This window comes from Macrobrachium nipponense, chromosome 44, assembly GCF_015104395.2.
Source record: "Macrobrachium nipponense isolate FS-2020 chromosome 44, ASM1510439v2, whole genome shotgun sequence".
Classification (NCBI taxonomy): domain Eukaryota; kingdom Metazoa; phylum Arthropoda; class Malacostraca; order Decapoda; family Palaemonidae; genus Macrobrachium; species Macrobrachium nipponense.
In genome coordinates this window covers 31,135,906-31,153,811 of record NC_087221.1, presented here as the reverse complement: position 1 = coordinate 31,153,811, position 17,906 = coordinate 31,135,906, and the positions used below count along the sequence as shown (strand labels likewise).

Genomic DNA, 17,906 nt, shown 5'->3' with positions numbered 1-17,906 from the left:
AGAGAGAGAGGTGCCTCAATATTAGTCATGACCTTTAAAAATAAAGTAAGTAGAGAGAAAGAGAGAGAGAGAAGGGGTACTTTAAAGACTCATTGCCAGCCATAACCGTTGAAAATTAAGTACCGTAGAGAGAGAGAGAGAGAGAGAGAGAGAGAGAGAGAGAGAGAGAGAGCCAACCAGCCCTGGGAGGTCCAAGGGCGAAAATTCACTTAGTTCCGCTCGGTGGTTTTGTCAAAGATGCGACGAGGCGAGATGCCCGGCCCTATCCTTGGGTAATTAGCGAGCTAATTCATTAATTGATTGGGGGACATCTGGTGATTAGCGTGCGTTGCACAGCTCGTTTCTTTATATATCAGCAGTTTCCCAGTAACATGAGACATCCTGAAGCTTCGAGGGATCGGGTCGTGATACCTATTTCTATCGGAATTTTTTGGACTGAGACGTGGTTCTCCTGAAGGAAATTTTCAACAGTTTGGAATAGAGAAATGACTCTTAAGTCTTTTGTATGAATAATCAATGTTAAATCGGAATGACGTCGTGGTAAAACTTGTTAAATAGATCGTAATACGAATTCTGGAAATTACGGAAATGGAAAAATTTATAGGATAGGAATAGGATTATAAAATTTAGTCCAAGGTCAAGCACTGAGAACTATGAGGTTATTCAGCACTAAAAGGGAAACTGAGAGCAAAAAGGTTTGAAAGGTGTAATAGGAGGAAAACCGCACAGTTGCACTATGAAAGTGGAAAGTAAGATGGAAGAAAGAGAATGTAAAAGGGGGTAAAGAAAATAAATGAAAGGGGTTGCAGCAAAGAACCTTGAGTAATGCCAGTATGTGCACTGACGTTACTAAACCCCGCCCCCCCACCTCCCACCACAAGGGAAAAATGTATATGAAAATACCACATTTTTCACAGCGTTACAAGACACTTATTCTGGCTCGTAAATTTTACTGAAAGTGGGTCAACGGGCAATGAATGTAATATTGCCTCTAACTGACGTTATCTTTATGGATTAACAGAATTTAAGAAATTCACAACAGACCTCACGCGTTTGTCAGAGTCACGTCCGTTACGATGAAGAATAATCCTACACTGACTGTGCGAAAGGGGGAATAAGTAAAAATGCAAAATCAACATTAATATTATATAAAAGAGGGATACTAAGCACTCATCAAAATGACATGAGTCTTATACCCTAAGGTAATAAATGTGCTAGAAAAAAAAAGTATTGCTTTTAATTGCGCTTAAACCAGCAAATAATATTAGATGTCTAAAATAAGCTTTATTTACAAGTACTTTCCAATTAGCCTTTCTCCTACCCACATTAAAAGAGAGAGAGAGAGAGAGAGAGGAGAGAGAGAGAGAGAGAGAGAGAGAGAGAGACTTCAGCTTTGTACAGTTAAGCATAAACTGAACAGCTATGACAAAGCCCCGACTACTGCTACACCAGCGATTTGTCAACATATTGTCAAATAATTAACTGGACGGATGACGTCAACAACAACTACAAAACAATGTTATATGTCACGATATAACAACTGCATATTCAAGAAACATTTCCTAGTCTTGCTTCATCTGTGTCCAAAACTTTAGATATAATTCATTTAAAAATCATCAACAATTTTACTGACAATACCTAGTAAGCATAACTCATAGTACATATAACCTTCATGTAATTTTGGAGTTATTAAATCCGCAGTTTAATCATTCTTAAAATAGAAAAAATATCTATTACCAAATTACTCCAATTATAAAATGAAAAACTGTTGTGGAATTTCAGTTAGTTAAACTGTTTTGGCATTGTAGCATGATAACTGTCATGGTAGAGGCAAATTATTTTAAATTTGATTATTTTAAAGACTGATTATGTTTAGATTCTTACCTATCAATCTATTTTTTCTAACACGACGAAAATACGAATATAAAAAAAATCCTCATAACTAAATTAGATTCGACTACAACACTAATTATCTGGTTAATCTCGCGCCTACCGCACTAGTAAGAAACGTTATAGAACCCCCTTCAAAAATTACCCACATTACAGAAAACGTTTTTACATAAACGTATGGTTGTTGGGGGGTCTCAAAGAGATGAAACTAGTCATGTTCAGGCATTTAAATGTAAATATTTATCATAAGAACCAAAACCTGTTTAATGTGCATATGTGCTGCTGAAATTAGTTCTTTTAAGATTAGCCTGAATTAATAATAATAATAATAATAATAATAATAATAATAATAATAATAATAATAATAATAATAATAAAGCCTATATTCAAAAGTTAGGTATCAGTGCGTATTAAATTTACATTATAAGAATTAATAAGTAGGATGACATGCTTCAATGTTACTACGCTTACGCAACATCACGAACGTTTACCCATAATTTTGCTTATTATAAACTGTGTCTAAAAACTCTGCTTATCTATTATAGCACTGCAAAAGGAAATCCAGTCGTGCATACTACAACAGAACTCGAATCAGCACATGAAAATATCCCCGTCACACACGAAAGACAAAGATATCATCATTAAAATTACCGTAAAGAAAATGTTGACGGAAGACTCAACCAACATCCGAACATCACAATCAGCATTTAAGAACGTACAACTTTTTTGTTGCAAATAGGAAAATAAAGGAAGAATTTAACAGATACCCAAGTCTTATCAAAACATAGTTGAAAAATATTCATGGAGTAATATTCCCCAAAATAAAGACGTGAGAATAATGGTCAGATATTTTCAATAGTAACCATGACTTTGTGTGTGTGTGTGTGTAAAACGATCGCTGACCAAAATGACCTATCAATTGTCGATTTTTGCAATATGTATCATTCCAGACTATTTTCACTTCTGGATCTTCTTCCCAGCTTTATCCCTATTCGGGGTCGCCGTTTCTAATGAGTCTCTTCCATCTATCTCTGTCCCGTATCATTTCCTTCCATAATCCCTTCTCCCTCATATCATCTCTAATGCAATCTCTCCACCTGGTCTTAGGTCTTCCTCTCCTTCGTGTTCCATCCACCTCCACCTCCATCACTTCTCTTGCCATGTGTTGCTCTTCTCTTCTCATCAGGTGGCCATACCATCTGTTTTCTTTAGAGGTGCTGCTTCCAATCAATATGTCATTGCTGGTTTGACCACTGCCTTGTGCACTCTGCCCTTTAATCTTATAGGGACTTTCCTATCACATATGACACCAGACACCTTCCTCCAGTTGTTCCAACCACACTGAATCCGGTTGTTAATTTCCTCTTCCATGTTCCCCTCATTGTCAATCACTGAGCCAAGGTACTTGAATTTATGAACCCTTTTGATGTTTCCTCCGCCTAATTTGATAGTTGTTTGCTGGTCGCCATCCAATTCGGTTGTCATATATTCTGTCTTTTTCCTGCTTATTCTTGAACCTCTACTCTCCAAGGCATATCTCCATCTTTCAAGTTTCCCCTCCTGTTCTTCCCTGTTCTCGGCTACCAAGACTATGTCATCTGCATAGAGCAGACACCAAGGTGGCTCCTCCCTGACATCCTCTGTTAATACATCCAAGACGATGTTAAACAGAAGTGGGCTTAGAGTAGATCCCTGATATAGCCCGACTCCAACTTGAAAATTTTCTGTTCTTCCAACTGTAGATCTGACGCTGGTCTTTATATTTCTATACATCTCCCTGATCATTCTGACATACCTCGCCATCACTCCTCTCTCCCTGAGACATCTCCATATTTCCTGTCGTGGTACTCTGTCATATGCCTTCTCAAGGTCTATAAAGGCCATATGCAAGACCTTTTGCTTCTCTCTGTACTTTTCCATAATTTGTCTCAGAGCGAAAATACCATCCACAGTACTAAGCCCCTCCATGAATCCTGGTTGCTGTCTACCGATGAAAACTTGCTGCCGTAATCTTTCATCCATAATTCTTTCAAATACCTTTAGTGTAAGTGACATGAGCTTTATTCCTCGGTAATTTTCACAACACTGTATGTCCCCTTTCTCTTTGAGTATTGGGATTAATATACTTTCTCTCCATTTTTCGGGTATCGTCTCACTTTCCATAATCTTTTTCATTAACTGCCACAATATGTCAATTCCTTCCTCATCAAGAGCCTTCCAGGCTTCTGCAGGTATGCCATCTGGTCCCACCGCTTTACTATTTTTCATCTTTCCCAGTGCCACTCTAACCTCAGCTTTTGTTATTTCTGTGACTGGTCCACAATTTGTGTGTCAGTCTCCTCTTCGAAATCTCTCATTTTCTTCATTCAATAAGGCCTCAAAATATTCTTCCCGTCTCCTTATTATGTCTCTCTCATTTCTCAGTATATTTCCATCCTTATCCTTAATCTGTCTTATGAGTGTTATATCCTTGGTTTTCTTATTTCTCATGTGTGCTAGTTTAAAGATCTTTCCTTGCCCTTCCTTGGTATCTAGCTCTTTGTAAAGCTGATCATATGCTCTATCCTTAGCAATTGCTACAGTTTTCTTTGCTAATTTATTTGCTTCCTTATAGGCCATCCAGTCCTCTTCCATTTGGGTCCCCTCCCACCTTTTCTTTGCTTCTCTCTTTTGCTTTGTTGCATCCTTCACTTCTTCACTGAACCACCACTTTTCCTTATTTTCGAACATCTCGCCACTACTCTCCCAATATTTCTATAGCAACCCTCAGTATTATTTCCATCGTTCTGTTCCACCATTCATCAACATCCCCAATTTCATGAGTTAGTTCCTCTAATACTTTTTCTTTAAACTGCCTACAAAGTTCAATCTCTTTCAGCTTAAACCATTTAATCCTTTTTGGCCCCTGCATTTTTTTCTTCCTTATTTGTTCAATTTCCATAACCAAGTCCATCACTACCAAACGATGTTGCACACTCACATGGTCTCCTGGTATGACATTACAATCTTTTACCTCGCGTAAATCTTTCTTCTTATACATCAAATAAGCTATCTGGCTGGACCTTCCGCCGCTTTTGTACGTAACTAGATGTTCTTGCCGCTTGGTGAAAAAAGTGTTCGCCAGTACCATATCCTTGGACATAGCAAAATAAACAATTCTCACACCCTCTGCATTTCTTTCATCATAGCCATACCCACCATGTATACGGCTTATCACATGGTTATTCTGGCCTACGTGCCCATTCAGATCTACCCCGACAAGGCATATTTCATCTGCTGGTACCTTTTCCATTTCCTCCTCTAAGTCCGACCAGAAGTGATCTTTCTCTTCATCTGAGCATCCTATCTGGTGTGTATATGCACTAAAGATGTTAACAGTGCAATTTTCAACCATCAGCCTGACCCAAATAATCCTATCATTTCTTCTATTTACTTCAACGATTTCCTTCTTCATTTCACTTGACAGAATTATTCCAACACCATTCCTGCCTTCTTTATTTGCTCCGCTATAGAACATCTTATACCCCTCCCCAAGTTCCTTCGCTTTGTTACCTTTCCATCTTGTCTCTGTACACAGAGAATATCTACTCGCTTGGTTTTTTCATAAGGTCAGCTATTGCCCGCCCTCTTCCTGGCATTTACACTTCTGGATCTAATAAGTCCAAATAATTGTTTCTTGAACCGTGATTGTACGTTGCTCTCTATGACATTTGTCAGAAAATCATTACAGCATTTTTCTCCTTGAACAGATACGGCCTCATCAGCAAAGCAGTACTCTCTCAAAATTTTAAGCATAAACAAGATTCACAAAATAACCGCCCGTGGTAAACGAAAAATTTCAAAGTAACAACTGAGAGAGAGAGAGAGAGAGAGAGAGAGAGAGAGAGAGAGAGAGAGAGAGAGAGAGAGAGAGAGAGAGAGAGAGAGAATACGAAAAAATACCCTGAACGTTAGAAAAAATTTAAAAAATAAAATAGACACTTCATGCGGCTTCTCTCTCAAAACCATGACTAATCATGTACGTCCGAGCACTATCATCTCCGTTTATTGAAGGACCTTGCCATCATCAGTAGACCGCAGTTTCCCGACAACCATCTTCTAACCCCGGGTTTCCTTGGCAAAATTACGCATGCGCCAGTCCCTCGTTGCGCGACTATTCAATCACAAATGATACCAGCGTCTACCTACCCTAAATGAAAGGTTGCCACGAATCCCCTAAGTGAAGCTTAACTTGTATTAAGTATATACTTCAAGTTTCCAGTGGTTTAAAGGACCTCAGGGTAGAGAGTAATTTCCCTTGGGGTGAAACCCTGATATCTTTATGGAAACAAGACTGAATTAAGTGATAAGAGATAAACGTTTAGATTAATGCTGTAATACAATAATGCCAACAGCGATTATTATTTTTTTTAGATCTGTCTGGGAAAAAATTGCTATGCAATAAATTCAAAGATGTAACCATGAAATTTGGCCAGTCTGAAATATATTCCTTACCAGCAGCTCTCTCTCTCTCTCTCTCTCTCTCTCTCTCTCTCTCTCTCTCTCTCTCTCTCTCTCTCTCTCGTTATTATAATGATAACTTTATTATGGTATCCCAAATTACCCTGTTCTGAAAAAGAAAAAAAAGTATATATATTTATATATATGTGTGTGTGTGTGTGTGTGTGTGTGTGTGTGTGTGAGAGAGAGAGAGAGAGAGAGAGAGAGAGAGAGAGAGAGAGAGAGAGAGAGAGAGAATTACCTCTTGAAATCAATTAAAATCCAGCAGACATCCGAAAATAACGTTCGATGATTTGAAGAAAAAAAAAAAAAGAATAAACTGCGACAAAATATGAAAATGGTATAATATACCGGATGCAAATCTTGAACATCACAAAACATTCATATAATAACTGCCCTTGGGAAAATTTCCAGATTTCGAGAGAGAGAGAGAGAGAGAGAGAGAGAGAGAGATTTATGTCCGCCTAATAGCTTACAAATATCTGATGGCCATCAATTTCACATATCAACGGCTTTAAAAAAAAACAAAAATCCACCTGAACTTTTAAGTGTATACCTTAATGGCAAAGTCATTGAAAAAAAAAATGGTTGGGATGAATACCAGTCATAATTTCCAAGAATCTTGCCCGGTGGCCGCGCAGAAACCTTGATCCTCAGGAAGAATTCTCAAGGATCAAGACGCTTTCCGGTTTGCGAACGTGCATGAAGCCACCCACGCGAAAGACAGAACACGTTAATAGCAGAGTGCGTCAACGAAAACCTTTCGTCGTCTGCTCCTGTTTCATTCGTGAGGTATTTCAGTGGTAATCAATACAAGTTTGAGATTCAAGGTGTCTGCTGTAATTTTAGTGATAATCATTAGTTTAAAAACATCAATGCCCAACAATGTCCTCTATTATCTGCTACTATTTCACTAATGAGGTATATTAGTGGTAATCAATACAAGATTTAGAGTCAGTGATGTCTGCTGTAATTTTAGTGATAATCATTAGTTTAAAAACATCAATGCCCAACAATGTCCTCTAGTATCTGTTACTATTTCATTCATGGGGTATTTTAGTGGTAATCAATATGTTTGAGAGTCAGTGGTGTCTGCTGTAATTTCAGTGATAATCATTAGTTTAAAAAACATCAATGCCCAACAATGTCCTCTAGTATCTGTTACTATTTCATTCATGAGGTATTTTAGTAGTCATTAACATAAGTTAAAGAGTCTGTGAGGTCTGCTGTAATTTTAGTTAAAGAGCATCAATGCCCAACAATATCCTTTTGTTATCTGCTACTATTTTACTCATTAATTATCTTACCAAGATCGCAATTTGAAAAGTCAGCAATGTCTGGTGTAACTTTAGCGATCATCATCATAAGTTGAACAGTCACCAATGCCTGCTGTAAACGGAATTTACTATAAACTAACTAGGCGTATTAAATGATATGAACAGGGAAGGGCTTCATTCACGGAAGTTACTCATGTATAGGCAAGATCTGTGACCGTTTTCTCTTATTCCATTTTCTGTTGTTAATCGACGGGAAACTTTACTGTTTTCACGAACCTCAATGCCATAGATACTACGGTACAAGGTCTGTAAAGTAGGTCTGCAGAGAGCCCGAAGGAAAGATCGGTTTCTTAAGGGAAATAGTAATAGTTCACCTTTTGCGAGAAAGAAAAATTATAAAAAATAAACTTATTAGATGTTGGGGGAGGGGAGGGCGGGGGGGCGGTTTACACTAATAAAAAAAAAAAGACTGAAGAATAAAAAATTATATCTAGCCTTAACATCTCATACAATTAGGTACACTGAAGTATATTCCAATAAGCATACATACCATTTGTGTGTGTGTGTGTGAGTGTGTGTGTGTGTGTGTGTGAGAGAGAGAGAGAGAGAGAGAGAGAGAGAGAGAGAGAGAGAGAGAGAGAGAGAGAGAGACGTAATTTTATGTCTTCACCCACATAGAGAATCATCATAAAATATAATTACTCGGGTAAAAAAAATTTATGTGTTTCCCATTAAAAAAAGATCAACCACATATTTAAGCATACGAATATTTGTCTTATTGGGGTGAAATAGATATTTATATTATATCCCTGTATAATAAAACACACCCAGACATTCCACACTCTCGCTTGGTACATAAGCTCTGTTTAGTGATTTGTTATAAGACTGTTGTTAATGCAACTACTAAGAAGATTTCAGACTTGAAATTATACTTAAAGGTTTAACTTTCAGTCGTCAAATATATTTACATACACATGGGTACATAGGAACACTTAAAAATACGTTTACATATATTCAAGGGTACATTCATACGTAAGCATACGTAACTTACATGGTTTACTAAATAATTCCATTAAGCGCTTCTCTAAAATCAATAATCTAGAATCTAGATTCGAAAGAAAATGCAACAACATGTGAGGTGAATACAATCATGTCTGAGAAACAATTTACAGGTATAATATGAGAGAGAGAGAGAGAGAGAGAGAGAGAGAGAGAGAGAGAGAGAGAGAGAGAGAGAGAGAGAATGGTTAATTGCGTGAAGCTCAGAAGCTAACGGCAGAAAATTTGTCTATAAAAAGAGGCATCATTACGCCATACACCCCTGAGAGAGAGAGAGAGAGAGAGAGAGAGAGAGAGAGAGAGAGAGAGAGAGAGAGAATTATATAATAAAAAAAAATTGCTGGGAACTCTCTTTCAGCCACAATCTCGACTCAACTGCTGGGGGCCAAAATGATTATGTTAGCGGTCAAGTGTAGCAATCGGTGAAAGTGTCATCTGGCCGCGTCACTAAACGGTAGCAAAAACAAAGCCCTTAGAAAAGTGTGTTTTTCCTCGATGCATACAGGAAAAACAAGGATATTAAGAAAAAGCATCACTGCTGAGAAGAGGCAATGACTGGACTTCAGATTTGGACACTGATAACAACAGAAATTTCAAAATCAGGGAATAATTTTTTGTTTTGGTAACTAAATACAGAATAGAAACATTGGTATATTTATAATCATTTTGTATACAAAGATCCATTTAAAAATGAAAAGCCATACTAAAGTTATTTTTTGGAAAAAAATAAGCATAATTATTAACGCATACCTTGGAAATCATACGTATATACATAAAGAACCCTTCTAAAAATTAAAACTAAGCATCTGTCAGTTCTGAAATGTTAAAACAGCAACACCTTTCTAGTGAACCCTAACCAAACTGTGCTCATAGATGATATAAAATTAAGAACAAATTTTACTTGAGGTATAAATAAAAATAAAGATAAAAGCATCGATTTAAATGATTACCAACACCATCAACATGCTCGAGGCAAATCAGGACATTGGGATATATCACAGTCACTTCCATCCTTTGAAACAGTATGTGGCCAGACTTACATATCTGAAAAATAATGAGGCAATTTAAGCAACACGTCAAGTTATCATCACAACTTGAGCCGCGTGTGCAATTTCAGAACACAGCCCTCGCTCATATTGTCTGAGATCATCAAATCATCAAATACAGTAATATCCAAGGTGAAATTAAAAAGAATAAATAAAAAAAAACTCTTGGCCTTTTAAACCACTTCTTATAACGTGTAACTCACCGGCGACATTAAAAACAGATCATTAAAAATAAGAATAAACAAAAAGTGGGCTCCTCGCTGTCAACTGCGTAAAATCAAAGTAAATAAATAAAAATAAGCTGGATGCCATAATAATGAAACCCGATAAGACGAAGTCGTCAAGCACAAGCACACAAGCATTCACAATCAACTCCTGCCGCTTCCATCCTACCAAGAACTTGTCGCTGCTTTGAAGGTCAGGAGGAGGGTGGAGGGTGATGGAAGGGGAGGGGGAAAGAGCTGGGGAGAGGGAATACCACGTAGAGACCCCTTCCCACAGGACAAACCAGCCCTCCTCCCCCTCCTCCTTCGTCTGGAGTCTGGCCTTGGCATTGTCGCAAAACGGACAACTGGGGAATCTCACCATCTGCGGGAATAAAAGGAGAGAGAGAGAGAGAGAGAGAGAGAGGAGGGGCTCAAGCGATGATTAGCAATTATTCTTGTGACACTGCAATCCTTCATGCTAATTTTATATCTATACGCTATAAAATCACCAGTTAGTTAATTATATTTCTTGAATGCGCAGACATCTTTTCCAGGGGCACTGAAGCAATATAAAAATTTTTAAAAACTTGAAGTCTGAACATGAAGTACCGCTCACTTGTGTTCGCTATTGTTATCAATACAGAAAGTCTGTGAAGAGCTTGAAAAATCGTTAGCTTGGCCATTAAATCTGATGGAGTCATAAGCATCCATCCTAATGCATATTTGAAATTACCCTAGAAAAAATTTTTTTTTACATATATTTACGCATATAAATAAAAGCAAAGACCACGAAAGAGTACTGAGAGGCCTTTCGACTCAATGTCCTTTACTTAGCTAAATAAAGGACATAGAGTTGAAAGGCCTCGCAGCACTCCTTCGTTTCACTTTCCTTCGTGACTTTTGCATTAATTTATATATATTCATCACGTTCCAAAATTTTCGTGATTCATTTTCTCTAACGACGGAAGCCCAAGAGAAAAAGAAAATGGTCTCTCTATTGTTTTTATGATGTAACTACTTGCTCATAGGCAATCAAAACATTACCCACTTCATAAAACGAAACAGCAAGAGCATGCGCAGCTTGTTTAACGCCCTACTAACACAAAACACCGTTCACCTCTACCTTGAAGGCACTTTCATGCTTCCTAGTATGTCGGCCCTTACTTCCTAGCGTTTCTTTCATACTATTTTTCCAGACTTCTCTATGTCTTCCTCTTCTTATGTCCACTCACACTTCCTAATTATACACTCTAACCACCAACTTCAGGAACTGATTTGATTTACGAAATGTAGGCTGTCAAGCCAAACACTCGGGGACCTTAGGCCATTTAGCGTTTATTCCCAAGAGGGACCCCGTAGAGAGGTAATGCCGTCAGTACATCTCACGCGGTGCACTGTACGCATTACTTAAGGTTCTTTGCAGCGTCCCCTCGGCCCCTAGCTGCAACCCCTTTCATTCCTTTTACTGTACCTCTGTCCTTACTCTCTTCCATCTTACTTTTCACCCACTCCTAAAAATTGTTGCAATGTGCAACCGCGTTTCCCTCCTGTTACACCTTAAGGACCTTTCGACTATCAATTTCCTTTTCAGCTATGAATGACCTCATAGGTCCCGGCGCTCAGCCTTAGACCAAAATTCTATAAATTCTATATTCTAAGAGGAAGTTTAAGTGGTTGGGCAGCCAGTAAGAGTAAGAGATCCAGAAAATAAAGAGGATGAAGTACAAGGGTCTAATGATGGAAATGGAAGAAAACTCAGTAGTTGGGCTAAGAAGTAATAAAGAGGTTGGACAGCAAGACTGAAGAAAGGAAGCGGAAATAGAGGTAAAGTAGAAAGCTTAAATGTGGGTGTAACTCAGGGCCGAAGGACTCTGCATACAATCTTTAGGGATGCCTAAAGTGCGCCACATATGTACTGACGGCACTACCCTCCTACGGGCGTGGTAAAATATTCAATATGCTTATTCTCAATAGGCTACAGAAAGAGAGGAGAGAGAGAGAGTTACAAGGAGTTACAAGGATTAGGATGTCTCAAAGGCTTGTTAGTTCATCCGAGGAGACATCGTGTGCTCACCTATCTTTAAAAGCAGGTTTTACTGTTCAATCACAGTTTCCTAATGATTTAGGCTAGCTTTCTTTTAAACTCTTCTATACTGTTGTTGTTTACAACTTCTGGTCAGTTTATTCCATGTGTCACATATCTTGTATGTAAAGAAGTTCCCACAATGGGAGGAGGAGTCTATCTAGGTCTAATTCGTTATTGTGACAGAACAAAGAACACTCGTTGTGCTACAAGAGGCAACAAAGCCCCTCGCTCTCCTGAGTGAATCCGACGCGTCAGAAGTACAAGCTTGATCAAATCAAGGTGGACCTCGGTTCAAGTATTAAAATCTCTCGGCTGTGATTATATAACTTGTTTCCTCGCTCTTTATCTTTCTCGTGCTGGATAAATGGAGACAGACGGAGCTAAGCAGTGAATTATGTACCTAGATGAGACCACTTGATGTGACTGATTATTTCTTTGTCAATTCCACTAAGATGAAATCATTAAAGATTTTCATTTCTCTCGTGAATATTTTCCATGCTCACCTTTCTAGTCTACAACCAGCATCTTGTATGGTGTAGGTAAAAAAAATAAATAAAAGGGTAAATAAATAAAAGGATGATTCCATGACTAAATGAAAATGAACAAGACAAAATACAAATGGAAAATGTTAATTGTTTTAAAAGTAACTTCTTATATGATTTATTCTCTCTCTCTCTCTCTCTCTCTCTCTCTCTCTCTCTCTCTCTCTCCTTCAAACAAACAAACAAACAAAAATATAAGAATTCAACCGAAATAGAAGAAGTGCAAGTTGAAACCACGACCTATATTTTTTTTTTTACAAAATATTTAATCAAAAGCTAAAATACGTTTAACCATAAGGCGAGCAGTTGATATTTTTTTCTCGAGACCAAGACAACGAAAAGCATTTGTCATTCTTTTCCAGAAGATAAATGAAGATGAATGATGAATAAAGAAAAGCAATTTATTCTCACGACTGTCTCTGCAAACTTTCCCTCCTATGCGACCTTTACATATTAAATAAAAGATATGACTTCTTCATTTAAATAATGAATATATATATATATATATATCATAATATATATATATATATATATATTATATTATATTATAATAACCTAAAAAGGTTAACATCCGATTTGAATTGTTTAATGTTTTTAAAATCTGGTTTTAATTATTTACTATTTACTTTAATGCATTTCTGCGCCGAGGGAGATATACACTCACGTAAACAGAGCTCCTATCCACATAAAGATAAGTCATCCACGTTCAATAAGATCAGTGAACAAGACCATATAAGGAAAGGAAATAAGGAAGTACATCTTTCTGTCCTGCTACTTAAGGAAAATGAGAAATACAAGAAAAGATAATTAAGAAGGAAAGAAAGTCACACTGTTTGCTAAATACATTTGTGGTCTCATAAAATCAACTACTTCCTAAACTATAACTTACCTTTCATCCCATCTCTCAAACGACATCCTGCATCCAAAACATCAACAAATATCAAAGCTAAACAAATATCTAAACCTCTGTAATTGTTCTATATGAAGAGGGTTCATCTTCTGATAATAATAATAATAATAATAATAATAATATAATAATAATAATTAATAATTATAATAATAATAACAACAACAACAACAACAACAACAACAACAACACAACATATAAACATCCATTGAACCACATTATCCATCTCTCTCCAGTCAACTCTGATGAAGACGAAAAAAATTATAACCTGTAATAATAATAATAATAATAATAATAATAATAATAATAATAATAATAATAATAATAATAATAATAATAATTACGCAAGCTATAAACATCCCTTGAACCCTATTAGCCATCAGTCTCCAGTCAACTCTTGACAAAAAAGAATAAATGAATAAAAAGAGCAACAATTTGCCAAATTTAACATCACAAATGTTAAAAGAAGCCTGTGGTTACTTACATCGCAAAACTCGACCGTGACGAGTTTAAGCAGCGACGCCGTTGGTGCTCTGGTGTTCAAGGGCACCACTGCTGTTTTTGCCTGGATCTTCTTTGGGGAATTTGGCAGCCTGTTGAGGGCATTCTGGCCCAGCACCCTCTCGCAGTAGGTACTCATTGTTCGAGTTATCTCGTTAATTACCCAAACATCCTGTCATTAATTTCGCTCTGCGCCGTACTACGACTCTACTACTCCTGCTACTACTACTCCTCCTGTCGGCGCTCGATGGGGTTTCATCGTCTTTTCGTTTGCCTCTCTAATTATTCGTTCATCTACTTCTTCCTCCAGACATCAAAATGTATTTTAGTCACTGTCAGAATCAGAATCTCCACTTTCCAATACTTTACTTTCGTGAAAAACAATCAACAAAAGTCTTAGCTCGGCAATTAAACAAAAATTCCTTTCTCTTTCTCATTTGTCACTGATAGAAAATGTAAATATCATTTCTCTTTCTCAATGGACACTATAAAAGAAAAAGTATTATATTTCAGTAATTCTCTCTGTCATTAAACTATAAAAATCCTTTCCTCATTTGTCACGATAGTCGAAAAATATCTTTTAACCTGTAAATAACCTATGAAGTTAATATAAAGATGAAGCTTATACTTCTAAGCACAAATTATGCAAATATTTCTAAGTATACACACAAAAAAACGTGCGCTCGTGCAACACATACACGAGCTCAACAGAAAACTGTCGGGCGATGAAGCATCAATGTGTAAGAGTGTTGTGAGTGTTACCATAACAAGAACGTGTATGTTTAGTATAACACCAGCTGGCGCTGTATTAATTTATCTGTATTAAAAATCCTAAATCCTAGCTGCATACCGAGTTATGGAAATCCACCTGTTACAATGCTCCTTCATCTCAAATCACGTACACCACTTGAAGGAGAAAAACAGCGTAAGTTTTCCTGTCGGAATATGCGGACAACCAGCGCCTGGTATTTCCTGTGGCAGCAAAGACCGCAGTCCAGTACTCGTGTACAGCAAGCTCATGCCGCTTGTTGTCTTATCCGCCATATACATACATATACACACACACACACACACACACACACACACACACACACATATATATATATATATATATATATATATATATATATATATATATAGTATATATATATATATTATAGTGATACAGGGCACAGGGAACTGCTCCAAGCGACATGATCAGAGGAAGACGGACGAAAACCACACATCACTAGGCTGTCTTTTTTTTATTATTTTGCCGAGGTTTCGTAATCATTAACAGAATTACATCTTCTGGGCTGCACATAAGAAAAGATAAAAACATAAGAAATTTAAAAGTATAGTCTAAAAGTTCATTTAAAATACATTAGAGTAAAAATGAAAAAAATAAAAATAAAAACACAACCAACCTAGAGGTGAGACGGCAAGGCACTAAATGGAAGGAAACCACCACAGTATGAACTTATGCTAAACACAATTGACTCTCAGATGTATGGGTGTCTAACAATAGTACGAATTGTTTTATAAACAACGACTCAAGGATTGTTAGCTCTTGCGGTTTGGTAGTATGACCGATTACACTGAAATCGTTGTTGTCAATGTGGGTTTTGCATTGTTTTGCATGGTTTCTGATATTGGAGTGCTCTGGGTTTGAGATTCTGCTACCTGTGCGGAAACTGATTCCCCTATGTGAATCGATGCGCACCTTAAGTAGTCGACTGGTGGATCCCACGTAAATCCCTGAAATACATTTAGGGCAAGTATATTTATAGATAACACCAGAAGACATATAAGGACACAGCTGATCTTTTATCTTAAACAAGGAGCCTATATTAAGAGGATTTTTGGGAATTAATTTGACTGATATTGCCGGGAAATGGTCATGAATAATTTGTGTGAATCTTTTTTGAAAGGTTAGGTCATGAATATATGGAAAGGTTGCATAGAAACTCTTTTTTGGTACAGTTGGAACGTCAGGTTTTCTAGAGAAATGTCTATTTAGTTTTATTCAATTTTCTATATACTAACCTAGGTGGGAAACAGTTACCTTTAAAGAAATTAACTAGAAATAGAATCTCATTGTGAAAGGCATTCCAGTTAGATGAGAGGACTAGTGCTCTATTAAGGAGGGTAAAAATGGAATTAACCTTAAAATTAAAATAACAACTTTTTTACCCTCCTTAATAGAGCACTAGTCCTCTCATCTAACTGGAATGCCTTTCACAACAAGATTCTATTTCTAGTTAATTTCTTTAAAGATAACTGTTTCCCACCTAGGTTAGTATATAGAAAATTGAATAAATTACTAAATAGACATTTCTCTAGAAAACCTGACGTTCCAACTGTACCAAAAATGAGTTTCTATGCAACCTTTCCATATATCCATGACCTAACCTTTCAAAAAAGATTCACACAAATTATTCATGACCATTTCCCGGCAATATCAGTCAAATTAATTCCCAAAAATCCTCTTAATATAGGCTCCTTGTTTAAGATAAAAGATCAGCTGTGTCCTTATATGTCTTCTGGTGTTATCTATAAATATACTTGCCCTAAATGTATTTCAGGGATTTACGTGGGATCCACCAGTCGACTACTTAAGGTGCGCATCGATTCACATCGGGGAATCAGTTTCCGCACAGGTAGCAAAATCTCAAACCCAGAGCACTCCAATATCAGGAACCATGCAAAACAATGCAAAACCTACATTGACAACAAAGATTTCAGTGGAATCGGTCATACTACCAAACCGCAAGAGCTAACAATCCTTGAGTCGTTGTTTATAAAACAATTCGTACCATTGTTAAACACCCATACATCTGCGAGTCAATTGTATTTAGCATAAGTTCGTACTGTGGTGGTTTCCTTCCATTTAGTTCCTTGCTGTCTCACCTCTAGGTTGGTTGTGTTTTTATTTTTATTGATTTCATTTTTACTCTAATGTATTTTAAATGAACTTTTAGACTATACTTTTAAATTTTTTATGTTTTTATCTTTTCTTATGTGCAGCCCAGAAGATGTAATTCTGTTAATGATAACGAAACGTCGGTAAAATAATAAAAAAAAAAGACAGCCTAGTGATGCGTGGTTTTCGTCTGTCTTCCTTTGATTATATATATATATATATATATATATATATATATATATATATATATATATCTATGTAGATGTATGTATATAGTATATATAATATACAATTTTTATTTATATATTTATATATTTCTTTTGGATCATATAATTTCAATTCTTTAAAAATTCACTCAGCAATTTCTCCTCGGGGAATGAAAGTGAAAATATAGATAATCTCTCTTAAGACGTCCTTCACTACACCCTATCGTCAAGGGTGCAAAGAGAGAGAGAGAGAGAGAGAGAGAGAGAGAGAGAGAGAGAGAGAGAGAGATTTAAATCTACGTACAACCTTGCGTCCATGCGCCCATAAAATTCACCTTCGATAAAACACTGAATTAGACATGGATTGAAAAAGGAAAAAATAACCAACTTAGAAACATCTGTGCGAGTGACAAAACACTTGCGCAAAGCGGACGATAATAATAAAAACATTATAAGGAAAATGTTGAATACAAAATAAAAGAAAAAAAGTACCCAAAAAAGAGGGCAAAAATCATTCCAGTTCGCTATACCAGGACACCTTCGACAGCGAAATAGTCGTCCCAGAAAAAGAAATAATTATGAAAAAATCCAGACTCAGCATTTCAATAACGTAAGAAAAACACAAAGTCAAACAAAGACGATTCGTCACTTCATCCTCTTAAATAACAAGGGAATTCCCCCTGGCCCCCACCCCGGTCCCATATAGATAGCCCCTCCCCCCTTCCACAGGACGAAGTTCATCCATCCCTTCCATCCTCATCCCCCGATGTCGTCACCAAACCCC

The 17,906-nt window shown here is 36.9% G+C and overlaps 1 protein-coding gene across 7 annotated transcripts in view; it reads right to left on the bottom strand.

The window, feature by feature from the left end:
- Positions 1–17,906, bottom strand: part of LOC135204142 (EGFR adapter protein-like) — a gene marked incomplete in the record, with an annotated part of 933,128 nt that overhangs the window by 563,486 nt on the left and 351,736 nt on the right. Inside the window, 1 exon segment of one of the 7 annotated variants that reach the window (XM_064234154.1) lies at positions 13,998–14,599. Within the exon segment in view, the coding sequence (XP_064090224.1) occupies positions 13,998–14,153 (156 nt within the window). 7 annotated transcript variants of the gene reach the window in all.